General features: G+C 54.9%; 3 protein-coding genes and 1 long non-coding RNA gene across 12 annotated transcripts in view; 2 read left to right on the top strand and 2 right to left on the bottom strand.

Moving 5' to 3' along the window:
* LIMK2 (LIM domain kinase 2) overlaps window positions 1-12,440 on the top strand; it is a 58,517-nt gene extending 46,077 nt beyond the window's left edge. For both annotated transcript variants that reach the window (XM_088143773.1, XM_025172081.2), the window contains 8 exons: window positions 3,980-4,066; window positions 4,308-4,439; window positions 5,820-5,876; window positions 7,005-7,070; window positions 7,891-8,065; window positions 8,826-8,881; window positions 10,462-10,619; window positions 10,992-12,440. In XM_088143773.1, coding sequence (XP_087999899.1) covers window positions 3,980-4,066; window positions 4,308-4,439; window positions 5,820-5,876; window positions 7,005-7,070; window positions 7,891-8,065; window positions 8,826-8,881; window positions 10,462-10,619; window positions 10,992-11,148 — 888 coding nt within the window. In that variant the 3' untranslated portion in view covers window positions 11,149-12,440. The remainder of the gene's footprint in view (window positions 1-3,979; window positions 4,067-4,307; window positions 4,440-5,819; window positions 5,877-7,004; window positions 7,071-7,890; window positions 8,066-8,825; window positions 8,882-10,461; window positions 10,620-10,991) is intronic.
* Window positions 12,441-13,002: 562 nt separating this feature from the next.
* PIK3IP1 (phosphoinositide-3-kinase interacting protein 1) lies at window positions 13,003-17,829 on the bottom strand. Its single transcript, XM_088143771.1, has 4 exons — window positions 16,891-17,829; window positions 15,983-16,159; window positions 15,523-15,601; window positions 13,003-14,357 (listed from the first exon to the last, which is right to left on the bottom strand). Exons 1-4 carry the CDS (start codon window positions 17,804-17,806, stop codon window positions 14,150-14,152), a joined length of 1,380 nt encoding a protein of 459 aa, XP_087999897.1. The 5' UTR covers window positions 17,807-17,829; the 3' UTR covers window positions 13,003-14,149.
* Window positions 17,830-19,141: 1,312 nt separating this feature from the next.
* Window positions 19,142-25,253, top strand: LOC112542821 (uncharacterized). Of its 2 annotated transcripts, none has more exons than XR_015796668.1 (3): window positions 19,142-19,527; window positions 22,357-22,805; window positions 23,093-25,253. It is a non-coding gene; the product is annotated as an uncharacterized LOC112542821 (long non-coding RNA). The 2 variants fall into 2 exon arrangements; XR_015796669.1 differs by having other exon boundaries at window positions 19,513-19,531.
* A 13-nt stretch (window positions 25,254-25,266) lies between these two features.
* The window catches only part of PATZ1 (POZ/BTB and AT hook containing zinc finger 1), a 28,896-nt gene continuing 27,262 nt past the window's right edge, over window positions 25,267-26,900 (bottom strand). For 4 of the 7 annotated variants that reach the window (XM_007443699.3, XM_088143766.1, XM_088143765.1 and 1 more), the window contains one exon: window positions 25,267-26,866. In XM_007443699.3, coding sequence (XP_007443761.2) covers window positions 26,448-26,866 — 419 coding nt within the window. In that variant the 3' untranslated portion in view covers window positions 25,267-26,447. The remainder of the gene's footprint in view (window positions 26,867-26,900) is intronic. The other 3 variants (XM_088143764.1, XM_088143767.1, XM_088143770.1) reach the window with 2 other exon arrangements.

The raw sequence follows: 26,900 nt of genomic DNA, 5'->3' as shown, positions 1-26,900 counted from the left end.
CACACCACTGACTGGCCTTGTTGAGATAGAGAGTGCTTGGAGCTGTCTTCCTATAATTAACTTTCCACAAAGTTAATTAGGGGGAAAGAATCTTGTAGCGACGCTACACCTACTTGCATGCTGTGTTCAGAAAGATAAACTGGGGCCAGGTCACCTTCTGTACCCATATCTTTTCTTTGAGATCTTGAATTCTCTTTAACTGGCATAGGGGTGAGTAAAGCAGGCAGTTGTCTTTCCTTTTCTGACTTTGGCTTTAAAACGCCATTCTGGATTGACTCGGTTATTTTGTGAATCTGTTAGAGCTGCCAAAGGTTTTGCTGTCTCCCAAATCTGCAACATTGCATGTCTGAGATTTTATATCCTGTCTGCTCGCCTTTTGGCATCTCGCTGAACAAGGTAATCAATTCTTGCTCGAATGGACTGAGCGCAGATTCTTCAGCCCATAGCAAAAGGAGAGGAGTGATTGGCATTCGCCATCCATCCCCGCTAGACGTTTTGTATAAATCCAGGAGTAAATGCCTATCTCTGTCCAAGAGTGCTCTCACATTGCTGTCAATAAAGACTCGCACGGGGGTAATTCCAAAGGATCCCAGATAGGTTCTCATCCTTAACAGCACTGTTGGAATAGCCAGGTGGTTAATCCTTTTTCTGCCATTATAGCTAGGAAGCCAGGTGGTCCTATTAATACCAGTGGCTTGCAGTTGGCAATGAAGAAGTTGGCTTAAAGAAAGTTTACTAGATTCTTTAGAATACTGTCTCCTGGCATTGATGTCGTTACTCGCCATGTATAGAATGGTTTCCTTGTGTTGATAGGGAGGAGCACAGTCTCTATTATTACCAATACTTTTTGCCATTAAGGAGTTTTGGTTAAAGTCAAATCATCTTATTATATTCTTAGCAATAGTTTCTGTAAGCCCATCAAAGGATCTTTTTAACTCTTCTATTTTTGTTGAAATTGCAGTTATTTGTGTATTTTACAGTTTGGGCAGTTGAAAGTCAGCTTTTCGACACTGTGTAATACAAGCTATAATATTAGGAGAAATATCATCTAAGTCATTTGAGTCTGAGACATTTATATTATTTTTAATATAAACAGATGACTTACCACTAGTTGCATTATCTCAAAGGTTTTTCTTCTGAACTTGCTTTTCTTATGTATATGGTGATTGTTCATCTCTCATTATTACTTCAGCTGTAGAATGAATAATTTTCACCTTTTCGACTGCCTTAACTGGTCTCAGGGTCCTGCATTTTCTTTTTTCCCATGCTGAAGCAGAGTAAATTGTTTTAAGACTAAATTTTCTTTCTTGGCTAAGCAAGGGAGAGATTCAGCTAAACAGAGACCCCTTTATTACCTCTCCTCTCCTCTCCTCTCCTCTCCTCTCCTCTCCTCTCCTCTCCTCTCCTCTCCTCTCCTCTCCTCTCCTCTCCTCTCCTCTCCTCTCCTCTCCTCTCCACTTCACTTCACTTCACTTCACTTCACTTCACTTCACTTCACTTCTAGGCTTTGCGGAGGCTATGGTGACATCTATGCTTCTTTTTCGAACTCTGGGAGATAAACTACACTACTGTATAATTCCAGGCCCAGGATCCCAAACAAAGTTCGTGTCTTCATGGGAGTATCCCAGTCCCCTGGATGGGAGTTAATGTGTGGCTGTGAGGCAAGGTGATTTGCCCTGATGGACTTGGGATGAGGCTGGACTAACAGGGACCTTGGCCTGTTCTTAGCTTCTTAAACATCCTGCTGTACAGCAGCAGTTCACACTACAGTATAATATTTTGTGCTGGGCCCCTCTGCTTAACCATGGATGGGCCTCTGCAGTTTGATTGCTAAGCCGTCATGCCTGGAGATCATTTGTGGGCAGTAGAAGGGAAGCAAAAATGTCCTTGCTGCCCACCTCAAGTTATGTGTTCACATCCTAGTTTGAAACGCCTTGGGCAGTCCAGGGTGTTACTTAGACATGAACGTCTTGTTTGTGTGAGGCCCACGTAGGTACGGCTGCCCGGTGAAAACGAAGCCCAGCAAGGCGCAGCCTGCTGAAGGGTCCCCTCCCCTCCCGGGCTGTTGATGCTTGTCTGCCTTGTTGACTCCAGGGCCTGGCTGGCGAGTTGCCATGCCTGACCTTGGATATGAAGGCCCAACTAAAGCGCACCAGGCTGCAGAGTACGCTAAGCCTTTTTGTGGTTTAAGCAGAGTCTTCTACCTTGTCATAACTTGTGACAGCTTTCCAAACCAGCACAGAGCTTGCCTTTTGGTCTCCACCAGCTTTATATTTCCGGGCCAAAAATATCACAGTTACAGTTGCTGCAGCTTGATGATTAAGAAGCAGAGCACAAGGAAGAGTTCCTTGTGAAGATCTTGACTCTCCTACAGACTTTCCCAGCTTGTGTTATAGGGAGTTAAAAGGAAAAAAAGCGTAACCACATGGGCACTGTGAATGTAAATAAGATGTGTTAACTCAACATTGCCAAGACGCTATTGGGCAAAAGGTCAGAGACTTCTCCCCCAGTGCTAGATAGGTTTTTCTGGCTAATGAAATTTGTGGGATGTGTTGGTACACAAATACATTTGAATCGAAGGCTCCTTCAACATAATTACTTTTGCAAAATGCTCAGGCTGATTTGGATCAGCTTACTAGAAGGCACTTGGCTTGCAAAAGCTTCTGGGTACCCCTGTCCTTCTGCAGGAAAGAGGGAGGGAGGGAAGTGAGCAATCGGTTACCTGGTGGGGCAACAGAGAACTCGAATAGCCAGGTTTTCCTTCCATAGATTGTCATGGCATGTTGCAAAGGCTGCTTTCAAAAGCCAGATGCTGCCTGTGTGGCTCCCGATCTCCTGCAGGGCTTGCTGGAGTTCTCTGGCCAGTTTGGCCCCTGGTTGGGCAGACTCAGCCAAGAGGAGCTCATAGACGTCAAATAATAGTGCTCCAAGTATACATATACATGCATTTCCATGCACCTGTTATGAGGGCCATTGCCCTTGGGATCCTAGCATGAAAAGTACCCCCATGTGTAGATGGTAGAAAAGGGGAGTTTCTAAGTGGAAAGCAAATTATTTGTGCCTTTGTGGGTATGAAGGCATCTGTGCACCACACGAGCCAAGGGTTAGCATTATATTTATTTAGGACTATTTTATACTGTAATTTTAATTGATTTTAACCGCCTTGTAAACCTCCCAGAGTCATTTTTTAATGAGATGAGCAGTGACAAATTTGATAGATAGATAGATAGATAGATAGATAGATAGATAGATAGATAGATAGATAGATAGATAGATAGATAGATAGATTAGAGAAAGAGAGAGAGAAAGAGAGAGAGAGAGAGAGAAAGAAAGAAAGAAAGAAAGAAAGAAAGAAAGAAAGAAAGAAAGAAAGAAAGAAAGAAAGAAAGAAAGAAAGAAAGAAAGAAAAGGCCTCTATGTGCCCAGAGTCACGGTGAAACTGTTTCAGTACAACACGGATACTAGTGCTTGCTGGTGAAGCCTGCCTGGAAGGAGGTGCAGAGCATGTTTGATTTTCCAGCTTGAAAAAATGTGAAGTCTTGTTTGCTCAGTCAGGGCAACAATTTGTTGAAGGGCAGAAAGGAATAAGCCCTCCCCAAAAGCAAGCCCACACTGGATTTTCCAGACAAAGATCATGTTGAATCTCTCACTCGCTTGTCACTTGGCCTGCAGCCATAGCGAGGGTCAGTGGCTGGAGATCTTAACTCCACCGTAGACCAACACTTTCAAATCTTGGAGGAGCAGGAAGAAGCCTGGTCACAGTAGGAAATAATGTGATGTGGCATCTCTGGGAGGGAAGAGCGTCTTCACCTTCCAAGCTTGATTTCCTTCCTTTCTCACACCTGCCTGTGGCTGGGCTCTTTTCCCAGAGCTCCAGGCAGAATTCGAGAAAGCGATTCAGCATGGCAAAGTCAGAAGAACTCCTGTTCTCCTCCAGTTACACTTCTTAACACAGAGGTAATACTATTCTGTTCATCAGGTGACTCATAAAGCCACAGGAAAGGTGATGGTGATGAAGGAATTGATTCGCTGTGATGAAGAAACACAGAAGACCTTCCTGACAGAGGTAAGCATCATTTCTCATGAAGGTGTGCAGGCAATGGACAGCACTTCCCTTTCAACAGCCTAATGGCTTCCAACCCCACTGTGTGTGGGGTCCACCAGAGGAAGAGCAAGTTAGTTCTTGGACATCCGCTGACTTTTTGGTACCCTGTGACACATCAGAGTTAGTTATTTTGGTTTTAAAAGTCGGGTTCCTGGGGGAGAGGCAATGGCCTTGGTTTATTCCAGGTTTCTCTGTCTTACAGGTGAAGGTGATGCGCAGCTTAGAGCATCCCAATGTCCTGAAGTTCATTGGGGTGTTGTACAAGGACAAGAAATTGAATCTTCTCACAGAGTACATTGAAGGGGGGACTCTGAAGGACTTCCTCCGAAACGTGGTGGGTTCCATCTCTTACAACATCAGTAAGCAGTGGCAAGGGGACACTTGATCCTTCTGAAAGAAACAACTAAGACCCTTTCTCTAAAACTTCACAAAATGTAGTCCCACTCCATGGTTGGGCTCATGTATCATGAAAAACTATGCTTGGTTTCTGGCTTGAACATGCCAGTGGTGACTTTTTCAACAAACCATGGGTTAGCCTGATGCGTGAAGCCCACCGGTACCTAATAATTGCTTTGTTCCCATTCAGATTATTCATTCTAGAACATGGGTAACCACCTTTCTGGGCTGTGTGACATTTGATAGCAAGTCCTGGACCTCCCTACAAAATGGTTGACATAGTTGGCATCAACAGTCACAAAATACCCACTTACAAAGGGTGAATTGAGTCCTTTGCTCTCTGCCACCCCTCTTGACCACAAGAGTATTGCCTCCAGTCCATTTGCCCTGGGCCTTGCATGTGCCCTTACAGAGACTACGGAAGATGGCCTTGATGGAGGGGCTGTTGCCTAGGCACAAGGGGCAAAACATGTTTAAGTCCAGAACAACAATATAACATTCAGCAGCGGCTCAGGCAGACACCTCTCTGATTCACTGGCAAGATCCCATTATTATAACCAATCTCAATAAAAAATAGTGCTAACTTTTCAGGGAGCTGACTTTCTGTTTGGTCTGCCTAGTGCAATGTTGTTCAAACTTGGCCACTTTAAGATGAGTGGACTTCAACTCCCAGAATTCCCCAGCCAGCCATGCTGGGGAATTCTGGGAGTTGAAGTCCACTCATTTTAAAGTGGCCAAGTTTGGACAACACTGGCCTAGTGGGACTGACATCGGTTTTGCAAGCCTAGTTGTGCTGTATTTTCACCACCTCCTTAAAGTGCAGCAGATCTCCCTGAGCTGCTTTCAAATGTTATCTCGCTGTTTGGACTTAAAAAATGTTCCAGCCCTTTTTACCTAGGTAATGGTTTCTGCGTTTTTCCTTCAAGGTCATCTTGTGTATTCCCCCCACAGCCCTAGTTTTTTTCCTTGTTTTCTAAAACCCCGGGGGGCTCATTTGGAGCCCAGAAACATTCCTGGCAAAAAAATGGTTCTGGACATACAGTACATTCTTGCTTTGCAGCCTGCCAGGTTATCGTTTAAATGTTTTAAGGAAGAGAATGGGATTCCCAGCATGGGCTGAAGGAACTTTCTGCAGGCACGTTGGGAAGGGCAGTGTTGTGCAGAAAATCCAGCTTCGTGCCCCGTTCTGCATCCTGCCCTACACATCAGTATCAGCTTGCCAATTTTTAAATGCCCACCGCTGCTGTGATGGCAGAACCCTTGGCATCCCTCTCTGCCCTCAAGGCAAGTTAACAGAGGGATCCTTTTTCCCTTGCAGGACCCATTTCCCTGGGAACAGAAGGTCAGCTTTGCAAAAGGAATTGCCTCTGGAATGGTGAGCCGCCCTCCTGGGCCTTGGGAAGGGGATGTCTGGGGGCAAAGGATGAACTGTGTATGTGAGAGGGTGTGGATTGCCAGTTCGTTCAGCTGCAGTCTGAAGGTTTGCCCAAACTATAGAATGTCCCGGGGGAGCGTCAGAGATTTAGTCAGTCATGTGTTTTCCAAAGCAAGAGTGGCACAAGAGTTGGTTGCTTTATTGTATCTTTCTTCAAAGTTTGTTTATTTATTTTATTTATTTATTAAATTTTTTCAACCGCCCATCTCCCCCCAATGGGGGAACTCTGGGCGATTCACAATAAACATTAGAACATAAAATATATAGACACATAAAACCATAAATTAAAACATAACTAAAAAAAAGGAGAGACCAAGGGGATGAAAAACTGAGGCTGAAGGCCGCGGCCTCTATGGGGCTAGCCATCCCCATGCTTGAGGTATTCTCACCCCACCCCAGACCAGGTGGCAGAACCAGATTGTCAAAACCTTACGGAAGGCCAGGAGTGTGGGGGCTAATCGCATCTCTGGGGGCAGGATGTTCCAAAGAGCAGGGGCTACCGCAGAGAAGGCCCGCCTTCTGGACCCCGCCAGTCGAAGTACTTTCACTGAGGGGGTCCGAAGCATGCCCTCTCTGTGTGATTGGGTGGGACGGGTTGAAGTCATAGGGGAGAGGCGGTCCCTTAGATAACCTGGTCCCATGCCATGTAGTTCAAAGCATGAATAATGAGATCGCCTCTCATTTTATCCCTACCATAATCTCATGAGGTAGGTTGGGTCAAATGGGGGCTAGAACCCGAGTTCGCCATCTCAGTCCATCGCCTTAACGCCCACAGCTTCCTTTGCCAGCCCGGGGTGAAAGTGCTCTTGAAAGGGTAGCCGTGGGGCTCTCCCTTGGGGCAAGGATTGCTGCCCTCCTCTGGGCGTCCGTCCCCCCGAGGGATGGCCTCAGGGGTGGAAGTAGCTGCTTGGGCTGGGCTGCTCCAGCCTCTCGGTCTGCTCAGTCGCTGGCAGCGGCGAGCACCAAAGGCTCCTGTGTGTCAGCGGCCGCAGCTGAGGGGTCAGTGCGGCTGGCTGCACGTTGGGACTAACAATGCCTCGTCTTCCGCCCTGCTTCTCCCATCTGCAGGCTTACCTGCACTCCATGCGCATCATCCACCGAGATCTGAACTCCCACAACTGCCTGATCAAACTGGTGAGCACTCGTTTCTTTTGGGGCGCCTTTGGCTAGGCCTGCTTCCTTGCGCACTTGCCGCAGTCATAAGGGACTGGCTTTTGGGGCCCAGCACCTTAGGGGGTGCTTTGGGGTCCAGCGACTTCCCCTAGGAGAGCAGCTCAGGTTGAACTTGCACGATGCTCTCACAGTGGGAAAACTCACCTAACAACACGGCAACCGTTAGAGAGGAGCCAGTGATTGTTTTCTCAACCCATCATCAGTATCCTTGAGAATATTGCGGCTTGTGGAACATACAGTTTATGAATCCAAGGCCATTCATTGATGTAACAGCTCCAGGAAGATATGAATGATGAGCATCAGAGGTCATCCTTTGCTCTTCCAGGGTCCCAGACTTGTATCCCCTTCTTGTTTTTTTAGTTGTTTTAATGCAAACAAAATTTGTAAAACTCTTTGAGTACCAAGGAATGGAGAAGGCCTAAACTGGAGGTTTCTTAATTGCTTTGTGTGCATCTTGGAGGACGCAAATGTAATTTAAATACAGTTGAAAAACCTTTATGCCTGAGAACTAAAGAACTGGGAGCAGGTCAAAAAGGTTTGCGGGGCTGGGGCAGCTTCGGCTTCCAGGAGGCGGGAGCCGTTTGGAGAAGGGCCAGGAAAGCTCTTGGGCCCCTGAGCCCTGCCGATGCCAGTTGCAGTAAATGCGTTGCTCAGGCCCTGGTCCAGCGGTGTCTGCCCAGAAACGTTTTCTGAGAATTCGTGCTTCCTCTGCCATAACTGGTCCAGAGCTTCCCCAAAGGGCTTTCTAATCCTCATGGACTTTGCTTCACCTTTGGCCCAGGACAATACGGTGGTGGTTGCTGACTTTGGCCTCTCCCGGCTGATTGTGGAGGAAAGGAACAAGCCCTCCCTGGAAAAGCCACTGGCCAAGAAGCGCACGCTGCGCAAGAGTGACCGGAGAAAGCGCTACACGGTGGTTGGGAACCCCTACTGGATGGCCCCAGAGATGCTAAACGGTAGGAGCCCCCTGCCCCTGGCGTCACAGAGGAGTCAGCAGAGCTTCTCGCCATTGCAGAGCCCAACTGCCAGGTCAAAGTGTCTCTTTCGGTTGTGTGCATTTTGCAACGGGCCTGTCCTGCCACGGGCTCTGCAGTGGTGTGTGGGAATGGCCTTGGGAGACAGGAGGAAGAGCCGCAGCCTGGGCAACAGTCTGGCAGCCCACAGAAGGAACGGGGGCAGAGAGAGTGGCCCGGAAGGGACCCTCCCTAGTTTTCTGGAAAGTAAAAGGAAAGGAGGGGAGAAATGCTTTCCGGCTTGCCAGATTCTGTTGCTGTAACCTTACGATAAAGGTCGTGTGCGTACTCACGGTTGGTACTTCTAACCGGGACTACCTCGAAGGGCTGACAGGCTCCTGCTCCCCTTCTCCTCATTCTGTCCCCCCCATTTGATGGGGGAAACACATCCACATGCTGGCTGTCGGCCTGATGTTCTTTCGTGGGTCGGACTCCTGGAAGGGGTGCCCGGGTGCTGGTGGGGAAGCCCCCTCTCCCCCTCCTCCCATTACAGGCTGCATGGAGGCATCCCCCGAAGGCTCCGAGAGCTCTTTGGCAGCTGGATGCAGATGTGATGCTTGCACACACCCCGTAGGACAAGACACACCTGCTCTTCCGTGCTCCCTCCTGTGTCCAGTTGCCCCAGCACCCACATGGGCTCTTGTCCCCGCTGCCTCTGTTTTAATGACGCGTCTGCTCCTGGCGGCTGTTTCATTTCTTGCAGGGCAGAGCTACGACGAGACGGTCGATATCTTCTCCTTTGGGATAGTGCTCTGTGAGGTAAGCCCAGCCCGTTGGGGGGCCGAGGGGGGCCTCGAGCATCGGTCCTGCCCAGGCAAACGCACTTTGGGGGATGCACTGTCAGGCTAGAGGCAAAGGGCGAGTGTGGGTTGCCCTGCCCTTCGGACTGTTCAGAGGAGGGTTTGGTGGCCAGCTGTGAGATAAGGGTTGGCCTCTGGTCTGGGCTGTTCGACTGAGTTGCAGGCTTGCTGTTCCTCTCCAAGGGCTGGCCAGTGGTTGCCCAGGGCTCCTGGCCTTTTGTCCCACCTTTTCAAACCATCAGTCTTTCTTGTGTGGACGGCAGTTCAGAGCAGCTTGGTCAGCGGGCCCAAGGCAGCGGTCGTGGGGGCAAGTTTTCTCCCCGTGCCAGGAAGGCAGGAGGAGAAGCAAAGCCCCTCTGGGACCCCGGGCCGAGGGACGCTTTCCTCTGACAGGTTTATTGGGGGTTCTCTCAGAGATAACGTAGAACTGCACCTGCAGCACACAAATAGGAGTTTTTCCATTTCCATACTTTTCTTATAAAGAGATTGTAAGAAATTATATTTCTTACAATTTTTAATCTAACCCATTACCTAGCAACTCTGTAACTTTGTATAAATAGCATCTTTCTGTATCAGAGATAACAAACCGACAGTTTTTTACCACGGTTTATTTTTCGTCAATAAAAGCATCAGGTCTTTCCATGTCTCCAAAAAAAAAACCAAAAACCTGGTTTGGATCGTCCTTTTCAGAGGTGTAACAAATGGGCCAATTTTTCTGTCCACACAATACATCAAAGCTTGTACTGATTCCTGCTTCCAATTTTTTGTTACCACCGTTCTTGCCACGAATGAGGTGTGTGTGTGTGAGGGGGGCAGCCATACAGATCCACTAAATAAATAAATGGTCAGCATATAAATACGCCATCAGCTCTTTAGATTGTATTTGCTTGTCACCTGCAGTGAATATTTCCAACAAAGCTAGCAGTGGGTCCATTTTGAATTCCTGTTTGATTATTTTAACAATTTTTGTAAATACTAACCACCCCAAACCTGCAATTTCTAAGCCCTAAGCTAGCTAGCTAGTTTGTTTGTATGCCACCTTTATATATCCACCATAAATGAAAACATGCATCTATTTTTGTGGCAGTTATTCCAGCAAAGCGTTGATCTAATTTTCTCTTCCTGCGGGGAAAGGATGAGAAAATAATAGGCCTGGAAATTCAAATCTCGTGATAGTTTGAAGGTTGTTTTCTCAAACGGAGTCCAGTCCAGCTAATGGCCAAATCTCGTGCTCCAATAAGAGAGCATATATTCCGACGGAGGGAAGTTGCACAGCCCTGAGCCGTGCGTGTCAGTAGGGACGGCTGTGGCGACTCATCTGCTTAGCAGAAGCCAGGATAGGGGGAATAAATATTGTGGCGCACAGTGCGAGCTGCCAAGAGGGACCCTCCTTTTCCCACCAAGCCTTGGGGTACTCGGGCACTTGCAGGTTGCCTCACAGGTAGGCCGCGGGCTCTTTCTTGAGGAACAGGAGGGTCAGCGGAGGCCCTGCGTCCGGGGCCTGCAGGGGCTGGTGTGGAACGGCTCTGCCTGTCTCAGATCATAGGACAAGTGTACGCGGACCCAGACTGCCTCCCTCGCACACTGGATTTTGGCCTCAACGTGAAGCTGTTCTGGGAAAAGTTTGTTCCTGTGGACTGTCCCCCTGCCTTTTTCCCTCTGGCAGCCATCTGCTGCAGGCTGGAGCCGGAGAGCAGGTCAGTCTCGGGGGGGGGCGCCTCCTTCTCTGCCACGGCCCATTTCGGTGCTGAGAGCAAGCGGCTCGGGGGAGGGTGGTGGCCGGCAGGGCGGCCACGTTGCTGTATGTCGCCAGTTCACCACGTGCCCCTTGTTCTCTGGTGGACTCACAGCAGAATGGGAGCTCTTGGGTCCTGGGCCTGGTTCTCTTCGGTGGCTTAAGAGGCCGGGGCAGAAACAGTCATTATCCAGGAGAAGAACGTGGCCTAGACTGGGAAGTAGGGCCAGCTCCTTTTCTGACAAATGCTTGCAATTATGTTTGGAAGCCTGCTGGTGCCTGTCCTCTGGAGGGCCGCATTCCTACTCTCTCCTCCTGCCGCATCTCTTCCTAGGCCCCCGTTTTCCAAACTGGAGGATTCTTTTGAAGCCCTTTCTTTGTACCTGGGGGAACTGGGCATCCCTCTCCCTTCTGAACTGGAGGAACTGGACCACAGTGTGAGTGTGCAGTTTGGCCTGATTCGGGACAAGCTGTCGGGCAATCTCACATAGTCCCCCCACGCCCACCACTCCGCCATCGCTGCGCATCTCTCCACGGATTGTCCTGGTGGCAGCAGAAAGAACTCCATTCCAGCCCTTTGGAGGGGACAGGAAGGTGCCTCCTGCCTCCAACACCTTCACCTCCCGTGGATTGTGGCACTTCCTGAAAGCATCGCCCCGTCCTCCATGCTACTTGCTTCTTAATACAGATGCTCTAGCTTTGGAAACACAATTCCCAAGAGTCTGGGTGTGGGCCTGCCTTCCAACTCAATACACTACAGGTTGTGAAGCCGCCTGGTTGTGCTCACATAGCAGAGACAGAGCCTCGATGCAACCTTGGGGTTGCCTTTGACTGCGGCTCCCTGCTAGACCAAGCAATCGGAGGGCAGCCTCAACTCCCTGCACAGACCTCTACAGATGGGACTGTTGAAGTTTGCAGAGTTTGTCTCACAAGGACAGCTGTAAACAACGATCTCTGGCCAAAGAAATGTTCATGCACTACATGGATAGGACATGGTATTTCATGTCTACCTTGTTGGACGAAGCAGCTGTGGCGCACATGTCACAGGGCCATAGGCTTGGGGTGGGGGCTGGCTTCCACTTAGGAGATCAGCAGCTTCCCCATTTGGGGGAGGGGTTGGTTCATTGTGGGATAGTTGAGATGGATCCCTGGAAGTAAGTGCTTATACTCAAACTTATATGTAGCTGACCAGGAGTAGAGTTATCAACTTGGGCCACAGATCTGAAAGACTGGCACATTATAGTCACTACCTCTGTCCTCCATTTCAGGCCTCTCCCCTTTCAGAGAAAGAAACACTTGGCTTGGGGCCGTCGTGCCCCACATTCTTCTGGACGTAGAGAGGAAGCTGCGCTGGTTGCATCTCTCCCCTCTGCAAAATATATTAAGTGCTACTTAAGGGTTGGCAACATATGGACCACCAGATATTGAGCAACTCCCAGCAGCTGTGGCCACAAGTCCAAGAGTGAAGAATGCTGGGAGTTGTAGTTTAGTGGTATCTGGAGGGTCTCCAATCCCCCTCACACTACCAAAACGCAAAATGTTGGACCCATATATGGTAGGTTTAGGCAGTTGCTCCAGATCCAATGCATTTAGACCAGATTTTTTTGTTGTTCCTAAAAAGTGTGTGTGCACGTGTGTATAAATGGGCTAGTTCCAGGAAGGAGAAACCTGGATCATGTGTTCAAGAGATTCCACACATTCCTGTAATTGCACAGCAAATTTTTGTCTAAATTAAAAGCAATAAAGTTTGTTTTACAAAGCTGAAAATCGATGGCAGTTGTTGAAGCAAAGTTAGAAGCTGGCCACCCGAGGGCGTGTTGGTGGGTCTGGTCCATTTCCCACTCTCGGGTGAGAGTTCCTGCACTGTAAAGAACAAGAGCACCCAACTCCTGTGGTGCAGCTGCAAGGCAGCGGGTGAGTCTGCAGCTGGGCTGGCAATGCCTGTGCTGGGCGAGCCCACTCGCCCAAGAGGAAAGCTGCTTTTAAGTGGGTCTAACATCTCTCACTCCTAAAAGCTGTCCACCCGTGTTCCCTTTTGACTCCACACCAATTCTCAAGGGGAGAAAATAGAACTGCTCCTGACCAGGAAACCTAGGTGGCTGGGCCGGGGGGTGTTCTTTGGTGACTTTTTAAGGACTCGAGTCTGCCGGAACTTCAGAAGCATTGGGGGAGAGACTTGGGGGGCCTGGGCAGTTGGAGCAAATGCCAACCCTTTTGATGGGGGGGGGAGGTCTGGGCCTGGGTGAATAATGGCAGAACTGAGAGCAGCCTGGCAGTTGGAGAGCGAAGGGAGGAGGTGTGCCCCTGAGATGCAGCACGGTGAATCCCACCAAATACGACACTACTTACAACCTGAATAGTTTTATTTTGTATGCATGAGGTATTTAAAACACTTACAAATAAATGGTATTCAAAGGCATTTAAAACATTTTTAAAAACCTCTAACCTGCATTAACAGAACTTGTAAGAAATCTCCACTTTTGGCATCCGAGTCCCAGTTCCCTCCCTCAAGGGATAAAAGGTTAAAAAAAACAGCACGGCTGGCATTTCCTTGCTGGCATGAGGCACGCCATTTTAGCCCTCCCCAAAGCCCTTCTGGGTGTGATCTCCGTCGCCAGCCCTTGCCTTCGGCCCTGCCCTCCCTGGCCACCTTCCACCCCAGGGAGCAGGCAGACTTGGGATTGATTTCTGAAGGGCTGGCAGTGCCACTGCTGCTGCGTCAATCCCTTTCTTGGGAAATGCCCCTCTGCTGGAAGCCCATTAAAAGCGGCTGGGACTGGCTGCAAGCCCTCTGGGCTATACGCCTCTGTGCCTGCTGAACTCAGATGCGGTTTGGGGCCTGGCGAGGGGAGAAAGGGGCGCCAATCTCTGCAGCTGCTTCTCTTCCTCCTTGGGGTGCCAAAGCATTTAGGTCGTACCAGAATTTGCCCCTTGCCCCGGGCCCTCCAAGACAGGCCTGCATGAGAACCCACAGAGCGGAAGAGACTCTACTCGAGAGCTTGGCCCACCCCACCTGGGAGCATTAGGGGGCCCTCAAGACGGTGATTGCGAAGGAACTTGGAACCCACCCATGGCTGAAGGAAAACGCTGTCGGGCTGCAGCCAAATTGCTCGTGCAGCTTTTTCAGCAGCATCAGTGTGCACAAGATCAAATCCTTGCAAACACTCTCTTTTTTCAATAAAGCTCCCCACTCTTGCATTACCCTGCTCAAGGAATTTGCAGGCCCCACGACTGAAGAAAACGATTCCTCTAACAGAGGCAAAAGTCAGTCTGGGTCCCTTGTACCAGATGGACCTTCCACATAGTGGCCACTGGCTCGAGTGGCTGCCACGCCGGTCTTTCTGCTCCAATGAGCTAGCTGTGATCCATATGGCGTTTTGTCTGTCCCGGTGGCCTGCCTTCAAGTGGAAAAGCAAAATACAAATGGATTCTCGGGTTAAATGGAGAGGCAAAGAGGGGTCCACCTCAGAGGTCCCGCGGGGCGTCTCTTCCTCAAGCCCCCGGAGTGCCTGCCTGGCCCATGAGAGGAGTGTCCCCGCCCTGCGTTTCCTCCACTGGAGTCGGATTGGCGTGCACCACAATGACGTTCTCCTCCACAAGCTCGCAGGCTGGGTTGCTGAAAGCCGAGAGGGGCAGAGTAATCCGCTGCATTTCACGCTCAGTGGCTTTCCGCTCCCGCCGCTCTTTCAGATCTTTACCCCTGAAAGAGAGCAAACAGATGGGCTCGTTTGTGTGTGCGCGTACCTACAACTTACGCAGGTGTTGTTCTTCCCCAAGCCAAGGCAGGAAACCCTAACCGCCTCACGGCACTGGCGCCCCAAGCTGCTTGCTCCGGCCCAGAGCCACGTGAGATCCCACCGCGTCTCTACCACGGGCCATGGAGCAGGTGGCTTTTGCCCTCTACGGCCACTGGAGAGGCGGCTACGGCCACTGCTAAGGCCACACGCTGGCCTGGAAACGCTTTTCTCTACTCCACAAAGGCCATTCTAGGATCGCCTCCACCAGCTCATGGAACCTAAAATGCTTCAGGCAACACTCTTAGCTACATGAAGAATGAGAAGCAAAAAGAGGCCCATCTTTTGTAGGAATAAGGCAGGAACAGCTCCAAAAAATTCAGTCCTGCGTGGTCAATGGGGGATGCCCACAACCCACTGAATTTAATGGAAAACGAGTTTTGATTTGCTCATTTGCTCAACTGTAGTAGTTGCCTCTCCTCCCCCTTCACCATCTGTGGTGCTCTGCACAGACCCCCCCCCCCCCAATTTGGAGATCCCTCTCCAGGACAGACTTGCTGGACGCATTTCAAATTCTGAGAGCACGTTGTAGGTGCGCTCACAAAATGGCTGCGGGGCAGTGGACGGCTTGCCGATCTCCAAAAGTTCTGTCAGAAGTGCAGAGCGGAGCAGAGCAGAGCAGAGCAGAGCGACACACGCCCCCGGGCTAAGAAAGGCCTAAAGCAAGCAGGCGAAGCACAAGCTGCATCTTCTACCCCAGCAGAACGGATGAAGCTCAGGAGCAAACCTCTCGGTTGAGCATTAAGAACAGGACAGAGGCGGGTTTGAGCCCCAAATGCAAAACCGTAAAGCACACAAGGAAACTGTGTTACAAAAGGTGCGTCAGTGCGTGCACGGGCAAACAGACCACTAAGACAGGAAAGGAGACACGCACACGCACACCGCAACCCTGCTGCCTCGCTTCCTTTCTGGACAGGAGGGATGAGGCTGGGATTCGCTGGAACCCAAAGGGGACACTGAGGCTGGAGCGTCCCATTTATTCCTTCTTAATTAAAAGGCCCCCCCACCCCACCCCACCCCCCTGCCCCGCCCCGCCCCAACAGGCACAAAGGGCTCCGGCCCAGTACTTGCCTCTTGTACACATAGCCCACAACAATTCCTACTCCAATGCCAATGAGGACTACCACCATGATAACGCCCAACACGTAGCCTGTGGTGGGGAGAAAAAGCAGCGAGGCCATTAGTGCCCCCATCCGGGCCCGGGCACCTTCTAGGTTGCTCCCCCCCCCCGCAAACCTGCGCCTGGGGCACCCGCTGTCCAAGCAGCTAACCCGGGTTGGCTGTCAGTCTTTGCTCCTCCGAGGGCGGAACAGGGCCGGAGCCCCGGGGCTGCTTCCCAGGGACAAAGCAGCATCGCCGGCCGTTCTGCGGGGGGGGGCGGCTGTGTCTTCCTCCTCCCCGCCCCTGCACACCACGCAGCGCAGATCCAGGACCCCGGAAGCGTTCTCACGATCCCGGGAAGGGGGGCCCGGAGGGGCGCCAGCGCAGCACGACCCCCGCCCCGGAGCCCGACGGGGCCGCGCCTCCTCACCCAGCGTGCCCAGGTCCTTCTTCTCGCTCGGCCTCATCTTGACCCGCTGGCTGATCCCCACGACCGGCTGCACCGCGGCCGGCTCGCCCCGGGCGGGCTCGAAGGCTTCGGGCGCCTCCTCAGCGGCTGCCGTCCGGGCGGGAAGGGCCGGCGAGGCCGGCGTGGCGGCGGTGGCACCTGGCGAGGAGGAAGGCGGGCAGCAGCTGCGGCGAGGCTCGCGGCCTCCGCACCCCCCGACGGCCGGCCCGGTCCGCGCCCCCTCCCCTCCCCTCCCCTCCCCCGCCGGCGGCCCAGGCTGCGCGGGAGCCGAGCGCAGCGCCACGGCGGAGGGGCCCCGACGGACTTCAGCCAGCCCGACCGGCGGGGAGGGCCAGGCTGCCGGGCCGGGCCCCATCCACCCGGTCCCCGCTGGGCCCGGCGGCGGGAGTCCCGGGACGCCGGGGGCGCCGCGCCGGGGCGAGCACGAAGAGGGTGGAGCTCCTCCGGGAGGCCGCCCCGCCCAGCGGGAAGGGCAGCCCACGTGCCGGGGGCGGGGCCGGGTTGTTTACTCGCGGAGCAGCGCGGCTGCGGGGTGACGTCACCCCGAGGGGCCCGTCAGGAGCCCGCGCGCGAGCCCGGAGACAGCGCGCGCCAATCGCCAGGCGCGGAGGGCGGGGCGCCCGGAGGAAAACATCCGCCGCCCAGCGCCGCGCGGAGGACGCGGCGCGCGTGCTCGGGCGGCCGCGGCGGGCCCCTGCCTCCGGCGAGCCCCCGGCGCGGGCACGGCGCGCCTGCGGCTCCCCGCGCAGCTCCGCCCGCCGCCCCGGCCCAGCGGCCCCGCGCCCCCGGAGCCCGCGCCGCGCCGGCCCCGAGTCGCGCTCCGCCCGCCCGCCCGCCCGCCGGGCGCCGTGCCCGGGGTCCCCGCGCACCTTCCGCCGCGGAGCCGAGGCGCAGCAGTAGCAGCAGCAGCGGCAGCAGCGGCGCCGGCAGCCCGGCAGCCTCCATCGGGCGGGCGGCGAGGCCAGCGGCGCCCGACGCCGCTCCGCCAGCCCGCAGCGCGGCTCGCCCTCCGCCGCCTCCTCCTCCTCCTCCCGCGGAGTGCGCAGACGCCTCGACGCCCCCGAGGCCGCCCTCCCGGCGAGCGGCAGCCAGCCGACTGGCGCGGCCGCGGCTCCCATCCTCCTCCGCCGGCGAGGGCCGGCCCATCTGGAACGGCCCCAGCGGGCGGGGCGCGGCGCGGCGCCGACGGGGAGGCTCCGGAGCAGCCCCGCCTCGCGCGGGGGGGGAGCGGCGCGGCGCTGGGCGGGGGGGCGGCTCGGCGCCCGGCCCCTCCGCGGCGGAGCGAGACGGAGCCGGTCGCGGGCGCGTGGGGCTGGCTGCCGCCGCCGCCGAGGCGGGCGCGCCGCTGGTCCTCGCCGGCCCGGGGACTGCGCTTGCCGGAGCCGGGCGCCCCGAGAAGCCGGGCGCGGGCAGCTTTCCTGTGCCTCCCGGCGGTGCGGCGGGTCGCCTTGGAGCGGAGCCCCGTCCGGAGCGCTCCCGGGGCAGCGAAAGGCGCCGGGCCTGCTGTCTTGCGAAGTCAGGCCGTGCTCGCCGAGCACCTGAGGCCGCAAGGAAGCCTGCTTTCGTGCGGCTTGGTTTGTTGCGGCCCGTCGTCTGCCGTTTCCAGCAGAGCGGGCCGCGTGCAGCCGGCAGGCCGCGCGCCTTCGGCGAGCACAGGCGTGGCTGAGCTCCCCCCGTTCCGACCCAGGCCTTGTGCGAATATGGCCGGAGGGGTCGCGGGATCACAGCCCCCAGTGGGGCTTGGGGAAAACAGGAGCTTCCCAGAGCCGCGCCTGTGTCTCGCATTGGTGCCCCAAGACGTGCCGCTCTTTGGCAAAGGCCTGGTGAGAAGGGTGCGAGCTGGGCGTGGGGATTGACGACACCCCCTTCTGCGCTGTGTGGCGGATGCTGGGGCGACGGTGTTTCAGCCCCAGGGAGAGGGAGGGGACCAGAGTGAGTGGCAGAGGAGAGGGAGGCAGGAGCACAAGAACTGGAATCCTGCACAAACATAACTCAAGCACATAATTACCAGCACAGGGAAGTTACCATTTGGATCAGGTGCCATTTTATCTGTGTGATTTGTGGGAGCCGGGTACGCTGCCCTCCTTGCCCGGCACACAGATGCCTCCTGTGCTGCTTGTAGAGGAAGCGTCTTCAAGACATTGCCTTCATCTCATCCCCAGCCTGCTTCTGAGGCAGCCCACGATGGTTCAGATGTTCTTGTGTGGAAATGGTTCCTCCTCCTACCCGTGCAAGACCTTCTGTGTGGACAATCTAGGGCGCGTGGAAGAAGAGCCTGGTGTTGATGTCGCCTGGCTCTCTGTGTCTGGCTCAGCCGGAGCAATCTCTGGGCACTGGGCTTGTTCTGCAAACTTTCTCTTGGTGTGTTAGAGGAGACTGCCACCAACGTGGAGGGTTTTAGAAAAGGGGGTGTTGGACAAAGTCATGCAATGGCTACTAGTCCGATGGCTATTTGCCACCTACGGTATTGATGCAGGGCAACTGACAGGAGGGTGTTAGCACCCGTGCCCTGCTGGGTGAAGATGCCGGAGTCAAACCCAGCACCATTCTTTCTCAGGTCCTGCTTAGGATGTTCCTTCTTTAGAACTCGTACTTGGAGGGGTTCTGCTTGGCGGCCCCCTTTTCAACCCAGGTGCTGACGTGTTTTGAACTGGCCGAGCGTAGCTAAGATTTCACTTCTCTATCCATAGCAGGTTATCAAATGCCTCAGAGGTGGAAACAGGGACAAACTCTCCTGGTCACTGAGAAAACAGGAGAGAGTCAAGGAGAAAGCGCCCGGTCACCTTCCTTTGTGCCAAGACCCAGCTGTGTGCACTCACAGGCTCTTTCTTGGATGCCCTGGGGAGTGAGGCACTGGCTCACTGACACGAACGTCTCACCCACCAAAGAGCCGTTTTCTTAAGGCTGATGAACGTCCACACATTCTTGGCTGGTTGCTTTCTGCCACGGAGACAGGAGCACTCAGTACAGCCTCGTTTGCCAAATGTCATCCTCGGGCCTTTGGCAGGCTGGAGCTCTCTAAACATAACTACTGTTTCCTGTGCCAAGCAAGCTTTTAGCCTGCCCGTTCAGGGCCGCCTAGGCCCCAGGAATCTTTTCCCACCTTACTGAGGGATGGAATCCGAGGTGTAATTCGGCAGGCCAAGCAGAGGTCCTACAACCCCGAGCCCTCTCCAGATGGGAATCTCTGTGGGAGGTTGCCAAGATCTTGCGTGCAGGGCAGGACATCCCCAGTTTGGTGGATGAATGATCTGGCTTGGTTGGCAACAGCTTTCAGGCTCCCTGTCCTGCTGTCCTTCACTGGTGACCACCCCTGCCCCCGTTGTAGGTTTCCCATCCCTAGCCTAGCCCAGCCTTCCAGGAAACTGAAGTGCTGACCAGGTTTTCAGAGAGCCCTGAGGTTAACGGCCTATTTATAAGAAGGCAGAGGAAGAATGCCAATGGGCGTCCTAGAGCGGGCAGCTGCTTGTTGAGGACAGGAGTGCAGGATGTCACGCTTCACCCACGCAAGTAGCCTCTGCTTGTCTTTCCCCGTTTTGGAGTGGTGTTTTTCACTTCTGCCAGCACAATCTGTGCAAATGTACGTTTAGGGGTGGGGGACTCCCTGCTAAGCCCCACATCGTTGGCAAATCCAAGAAGTGGGAACCATGTGGACTTCAGAAAGGCACCTTTAATGCCGGTCAGGGTAAAAATAGAATTTTAAAAGGTGTAAGAGTGGATATCCAGGCAGACTTACAGGGAGTTAGTTACCTGAAGCAGCGACTCTGAAATGTTTCCTCCCCGTGTCCCCAGCGCCGGGCTGGGTGCCCCTGAACTCCCCCTGGTTCCCGGCGTCTCTGCTGCAGAGAGCACCCCCCCACCGCCCCAGTCCTTGGGCGCTGGGCCACTTGCCCTTGACGGCAGAAAGCTGAGAGGCCTCCCTGTGCCAGAAAGCCACCCCTCTCGCTTCTCTGGCCCTCCCATGAGTGCAGGAGGAGGGGAGATGGGTCTTGGGGTGCCACTTCTCCCACAGAGTGGCTGAAGAGCTGTCTCCCTGCTGCATTTCCCACAGGGAAAGGCGGAGGGGTGGAAATACTTTTTCATCCCTCACTCCTGTGGCAGCTGTACTGGGGGGGTGCCAGGGCAGAGCCCCAAGGCACGGCTGAGCCCTGCCCCAGCTCTGAAGCCTTAAGGGGAGGGGTGGAAGCACATGCCCGGTGCTCCTCTGGCATGCCTCTGGTGGGGCGCCCCCCTCGCCCCGGCCTTGGAGAGAAGCAGTGCTCGGGCTGTACAGCCGCCCCCCCCCCCCCCCGCAAAGGCCTTCTTGATGAGTGCCCAGCGGAAGGCCGCTGGTCCCGCGCATCGGCTGCCCCCGGGCCCCAGCAGGGCAGCCTCCCCACGGGCGCGCTGGCTGCAGAGAGGAAGCCCCCCCCCGCTGCTGCTCCGTTGCTCTTCTCTGGAGGCGGCTCCGCGGGGCTGGGGGGCAGAGGAGCCCCCCGCGTCGTGGCCGAGGCAGAGAAGGGTCGCGGTGGGCCATAGCCCCGCCCCGCGAGAGACCCTCCCGCCGCGAGCAGCTCCGGCCAGCCTCGAGGGGGCCGCTGGCAAGGGGAACTGGCGGCTGGAAGCGGCGGCGGGGGGACGGAGGGAGGCGGGTTGCGGCAAAGCTCGTTTCCCCCCGGAGCGGAATGAGGCCTTTCTCTCCCCGGCCTCGCTCAGGGCCTCGGCGCTTTCCCCGCCGTCCCCCCGCCCGTGGGAGGGCGGCTTCTGCCAAAGGCGATGCGGCGGGGCGGGAGAGGCCGAGGCGCAGCCCGGCCGGCCCGCCCCCCGCAAGAATCCGTTTGCTTTGCCGAATGGCGGCCGCCTCTGCGGGGGGGGGGACTCGTCAGCTTCCCGAAGCCCCGCGGAGGAGGCCCTCCCGGAGCCGAGCGGCGGGGCAGGCGCGGGGCCGCGGCGCTCGCGAGGAGACTCAGCCGGCGGGCGCTGCTGGGCACCGTCCGGGCCGCGGCGTCCGCCGGCGAGAGACCGGCCGGGGGGCAGAGCGGGAGCCGCCTCTGAACCTGGGCTGGACGCGGGGAGGGCGCGCCGCAGGTGCCCCCGCGCTCGGAGAAAGCGTGGCCGTCGGCGGAGAGAAGTCGCCGCTGCCCCTCCCCGCTTCGATCCGGGCCCGGATCCGAGGTTCGGGCGAGGGCCGAGAGGGCGCCCTGAGTAGTGGCGAGCCCGCACGGCCACCGGCGTGGCGGCCGCGGCGCTGTTCGCGCTTCGACGCGCACGGACACGCGCAGCCCAGCAGCCCCGCGGGGAGCAGCCTTTCCGTCGCGGCCTCGGCCAGAGCCTGGATCGCCTCCGCGTGCGCGGCCGGCCCGCGTGGCTCGGGGTGCTCGGCCGACGGGCGGGGGCAGCCGCCCTCCGCGTTTTGCAGCCACCGGCCCCCGAAGCCCGGGGCTGGCCGCCGCCGCCGCCCCTTCCCGGGGCGCCCAAGCAGAGGGGCGCCCCTCCGGTCCCCGGCCGCGCCGCAGACGTGATCCCGGAGCGCTGCTCGCGTCCCCGAGGCTGCGTGCCGCTTCGCCCCCGCCCACCGCCGGGGATGGGGAGCCGCTTAAACGCCGCCCCGGCCATCTTGGCTCTTCGCGTCGCGCTCGGGCTGCCTCTGGGGCTCCGGGCGGAGCAGCAGCAACCGTGTCGGAGGGGGGCCGCGCCCGTGAACCACTTCCGGAGGGAACGCTGGCGGCCTCACCCGCGCCGTCTTCCCGCTGAGGTGCCAGGCGGGCCTTGGCACTGCCGATGAACCGCCCTCTCGTCCGTCAGAGGCCCTCGGAGGGGCCGTGGGGGCCAAGCGCAGGCTCTGGGGCGGAAGGGCTTCCTCCCCGTAGCGTCCGCGCGTGCGGTCAGTTCCGTTCGTTCCCGAGAGCAGCAGGTGGGCGCCCGGGTGCCGGGGCACTGGGAGGTCTTTCTGACCAACTTCTCTAACCTGGTTAGGTAAGGGCCGACAGGAGGGCGGCATGGTCTGCCGTCCCCTCATCCTCGCCTGTTACTGAGCAGGGGAGCAACCCCATGGCCAGCAACGCGTTATTTCCTTCTAAATGGGAAGGCATCGCTATCTATTGACAGGCCAGGACTGTCTAAGACCGGGGGGGGGCAATGGAGGCGCTGCATCTGCCTCATCTGGATTTCAGAGGGGAAGCCACAAATCGGCTCAGCCCCCCCGCCCCCCCTTTCTAATATTGGCTAATCATACTTACTTTGGCTGCAACCTGTGATGTACGTTGCTTAGCGAAGGTTTTCCTTGAGATATTAAAGTCTGAAGTTAAAATAAAAACGCTTCAATCGCTCATCAAATTTTATTCACACAAACAAAGGAGATGCAACGGAAGTCGGCCCTGGAACTGGAGGTCGTGGGGCTGGATGGAGTGGAACTGGCGCACCATAAATCCTAGCAAGGTGGAGGCACAGGTTCACCAGAAGCCCGTGGGCTCCACAAGCACCTCCATCTTTAACTCTGGGTGGGACGGCGCCACCTCGGGAGTGGACGTGCGATCCGTGAGTCTGTTGGGCTTGCGGCCTTGGTTGGACTTCTGCTCTTCGTGGGGCTGCCCTCGCAGAAGGTCCAGAAACCGCAGTGGTGAAAAGTTCAGCAGCCTGCTTGCCAACGGGGAAGTTGGTGCAGCAGGAGGACCCTGATGCTGTGGGAGCTGCCCCAGTTGCTGGCTGGCTTCTGGGCTCAATTCAAGGGATGGGTAAAGCCGCAGATGGATCAAGTCCCTGCTACCTTCTGGACCGTCTACTCCAAGCAGACCCCGCCTGCTCGGTAAGTGCTGCCCCTCCCCAGAAATGGAGCAGACTGACCTCAGTGGGGGCGCTAGGAGGAGATGCCCCCAAAGTTTGGTCTTCCATGGAGCTGGGGGGGGCATAACAGGAGGCAGCTCTTGTGATGGATGGCAACTGGATGCTGCTACCTTAGTCATGGGTTTATGCGGCACTGGCGTTTTTATGACCCATAAGCTGCCTGGAATCCTTTGGGGAGGCAGCACACAAGTGGGTACACAAATAAATGATGCGTGTGTGCATTCCCCCTGTATATCTTTGTATCTACAGCAAAGAATTCGTTGAGCCTAAGGAAGTGATAGGCGGCAACTGCGTTAAGCAACATCGAACGCAAGAGACCGTCCCAAAGGGACCGAAGACAGAGGGCATCTCGAGATGTGGCTTTGCATTGTTTTCAGGAAGTTCTGCAAACTCTGCTGTCTAATCCTCACAAAAAGGAGAAGCACAAAATCTACGCACACCCACTTCTTTTCCATTTCCTGGGCTTCACCTCTCTGCCCCAGCTCCACTGCCTGCATAGCTCCATGCTTGAAGTGCTCTCTGTAAAGCAAGCAAACCAAAGGAGATTCTTGTAGGAATCAGAAACCATCAGAAACCATGGTTCCCTGCATTGCCACGTCCCCTCGTGCAGCTCCTCAGCCTGGGAGAGTTGCATCTGGCGTTTTCTTCGTCCAAAGGAAGACACTGGATGCTAAACCATCACGCAGTTGGTTTGGTCGTGTGCACCCAGCCACTGCGCGTTGTTTTAACCTAGCCTCTGAGTAGAATGAGGATCCAGCACTAACTTGGAAATCCAGGTGCTAAATTGCTGTTTGTACCAGAAGACTTGAATTTCTGGCTACTCTTTTCAGAGCTGTTGGACTCATCCCCACGACCATCCATTCTCAGCCGAATTGCTTATCTGTGGCTGCAAAATGAAGCTGTAGAGTAAGTCCCAATAGCTGTGTTCACACAATAGGCTTACCCAAGGTGAGCTTAACCATGATTTCCCATAACGTAGTCAAAAGTGGCTAGCTAGTTTATGGCCCAGTACGAGCAGGGCTCTTTAATTTTGCAGGATTTACCTTTTCTGGGAAGACGTGCCAAAGATGGTGCTGCAAACTGGCTGGGCAGTCCCATGGCGTTCAGAGTGTGACCGTCGCCACCGTGCCTGGGCCGGCTGGCAGAGGAGTAGAAGCAGCAGCTGTTAACTTCCCACCCTGCTTTCCGCGCCCTGCCCTGGGCTGCTCTGTGACTTGGGCAGCCTGGCTCTCTCCCACGAGGGGTGCCCGAGCCCAGCTGGCAGTTCCACACACTGAACGAAAGCTGGGATTGCTTCCACACCTCTCGCTCACACCGAGTGGCGCAAAAGCAGCAGTAATCCAGGCCACCAGAACAGACTGCAATATGGCCTTATGGAAGGCAGCCACTAGGAGGGAGGCACAGTGGGCTCCCTATCCTGGCTGCGCTGCTGTCTTTTCACGCTGCCTGCCTGCCTGCCTGCCACCCCAACCTCGCCACCTTTCATAAGCTTGCATTAACTTACACCCACCACCCAACTTCACCAAGCTCAGCTCGGCTCAGCTCTGACTTTGCCGCTCAGGCTCCTGCAGGAGAGAGAGAAGGGAACAGGCCAAGGCGTCCACTCCTTCCCGCTTGGAAGTGGGAAACTGAGCTCAGCAAAGGGCCCCAAAGTGCCAGAGGCAGCTCCCTGGAGGCAGGGTGGCGTTGGCGTCTGCGTCCCTCTGAGCGAACAAGATCCTGATTCTCTTGAGGCCCCTTCTTGTGGCGCGAGTCGGCTGGAAGGCAGACCATCCTCCCGGCCCAGAACAAACCTTGCCTTGCTCCTCTTAATCAGGACAAGGCCCTCTGGCTCTGTTTCCTGGGGCCTCACGCGACCCTTCCCTTCCCTTCCCTCCCCAGCAACAGGACATTTGCATCTGGCTTCACCTCCGGGAGCCGTTTGAAGCCGGTTTGCAAGCCGTGGTTAAAGCTAGTCCTGCTGCTGTTGACCTCAGCGCTGTGGGAAGGAGTGACGCGGAAGGGAACCGAGTTAGGCGATGGAACTGCAGTCCCCAGCGAGGGCCAGCTGAAGTTACTCCAAAAGGGGGGGGGGGACACGTTTCTGGCCATCGGGCTCTTGATGGCAACTAGTCTTGAGGGCTGCATACATTCCCATGGAATCAGACAACAAACCTTAAATGTCCGATGGCATGGAGCAACTGGGCAAGGGGATGGGCAGACCTAAAGGGTCTGATCTAACTGGGCTCTGCTTATGTTCCCATGGACAAACATAAACATATAGGAGGGAGAGTGAGCCCCAAAAGATAGAGATCAGAAATGGCATCTTCACACCAGGACAATCTCTCTTCTGCAATCAAAGTATACAAACACCTTTCAATCCCTGTGCCAAACAAATAAAAATAAATGTAAAAATTAAAAAAGACAAAAGAAAGTTTATAAAGTAACATTCTAACTTCTTTAATGCAGTCCAATCCAATGATTATTTTCTGCTTTGAAATCACTCTGTGAACTCTGTATTTATTTGCACAGGAGGTTGGTGGTACAAAAAAACGTATTATCTCATTGAAAATGTTAAAACTTCTGGAGGTCTTTATGCATCAACCAACCAAGAGTGCATTCTTACCTTCTTCTGAAATTTAAGCTTATTTCTCCCTCCCCCAACTTTCTTTCACTTTGCATAACTATATTATCCCATAGACTTAAAAACAATCAACTAGCCAAGTTTTTAATTATGATACATCTAAAAAAAATTAATCCTATCCTAACATGACTGCTGCTTTAAGAGCTCTCTGTATAATTGCCCTGGAAGGCGTCTCAGTAGCAAATCACTACAACAGGTCCTAAAATCATAAATGTAATAATAATAACCATAATTATAAGAGAGAGACAGGAAACCAATGGCCAAGTGTTGAGGATCAGAAAAACAAGCCAACAACACAACTGAGGAGACGTCCCTGCACAGGGAAGCAGGAGCGGCGCCCGAGTAGCGGCTGCTCCCTTACGGGGGTCTCGTGCAGGCAAGCTTTCCGGCCAGCTCAAGAATTTGGTGGCATCTTTTTCCCACGACATCTCTCTGCTTCTTGAGAACTGCCCTGTCTTCTTTAAAGGAAAAACGTGGTTTGTTTTTAATGGCCTCCCGTGGATTTTCCTTTCAAAGAAAACAGCAATTCTACCTACTGGATACCACCGGGTCCGCATGGATGAGCAGACACCTTTGCTAACGTGTGAATCCTGAGCAGAGAGAACAGCTGCAGGGCAGAGGAGCGTCTGGCTCTCTGCCGGCTGAACTAGGACGTCTCAAGACTCTGGATCCGGCCCTCTGGCTTTTGTGTTGTTCACGTGGTTCCCGAGCTGGGTCTCTGACGAGGTGCTGCCCCAGATCTGCCAGCCTGCCACCAAAGATCCCCCACCACCCATTCACCATCATGCAGGGACCCTGCAGATTGTCAGCTGAAAACCATCTTCGTCCAGGGAAGGGTTTGGAGAGAAAAGAAAGGGGCAGGGTGGGAACCTAAAAGGAATTTAAGTAAGCCTCTCCCCACTCTAAAACTGGATCTGGTATCTCACAGCCATCTTCTATATAAAAAAAACAGGCCGCTGCTTGCTTAAGAGCAAAGACGCCTCACTTTCCATCCGGCCCCACCGGCTGCTGGTCGGCTTCTGGGTCCACCAGAGACGAGGCAAAGGCAGACTGAACAATCTGAAACCCAAACGACTCCAGGAGAGACATGTTCTGTTGGGGAGAGAAGGGGGACCCCAAGGCGGAGGCCAAGTCCCCTAAGGGGGCGCCCAAGGAGCGGACGTGAACTTTTTGTATGTGTTTGTTGAGATAGGACTTGGATCTGAAAAAGCTGCCACATTCAGGACAGGGGTACTTCTTGTCACCCTCTGACTCCAATTTATTTTTGGCGACCACCATGTCGCAGGAGAAGGAACCGTTGGCGTTCTGTTTCTCGGGAGTCTTGAGGTCGCTGGCGTCAGAGAGATCTCCGTAGGAATCTGAGCTCTCAATCTGGTCCGAATGTGAGCATTTCTGGCCTTCTAGGGAGAGAAAGAAACGGCAGTTTTCAAACCC

Source organism: Python bivittatus, unplaced genomic scaffold (genome assembly GCF_059951505.1).
Source record: "Python bivittatus isolate LINGU-HERP-01145 unplaced genomic scaffold, Pbiv_v1 ctg000390_np1212, whole genome shotgun sequence".
Taxonomy (NCBI): domain Eukaryota; kingdom Metazoa; phylum Chordata; class Lepidosauria; order Squamata; family Pythonidae; genus Python; species Python bivittatus.
Note: the sequence above shows the minus strand (reverse complement) of the source record. Positions and strands in the feature narration are given on the sequence as shown.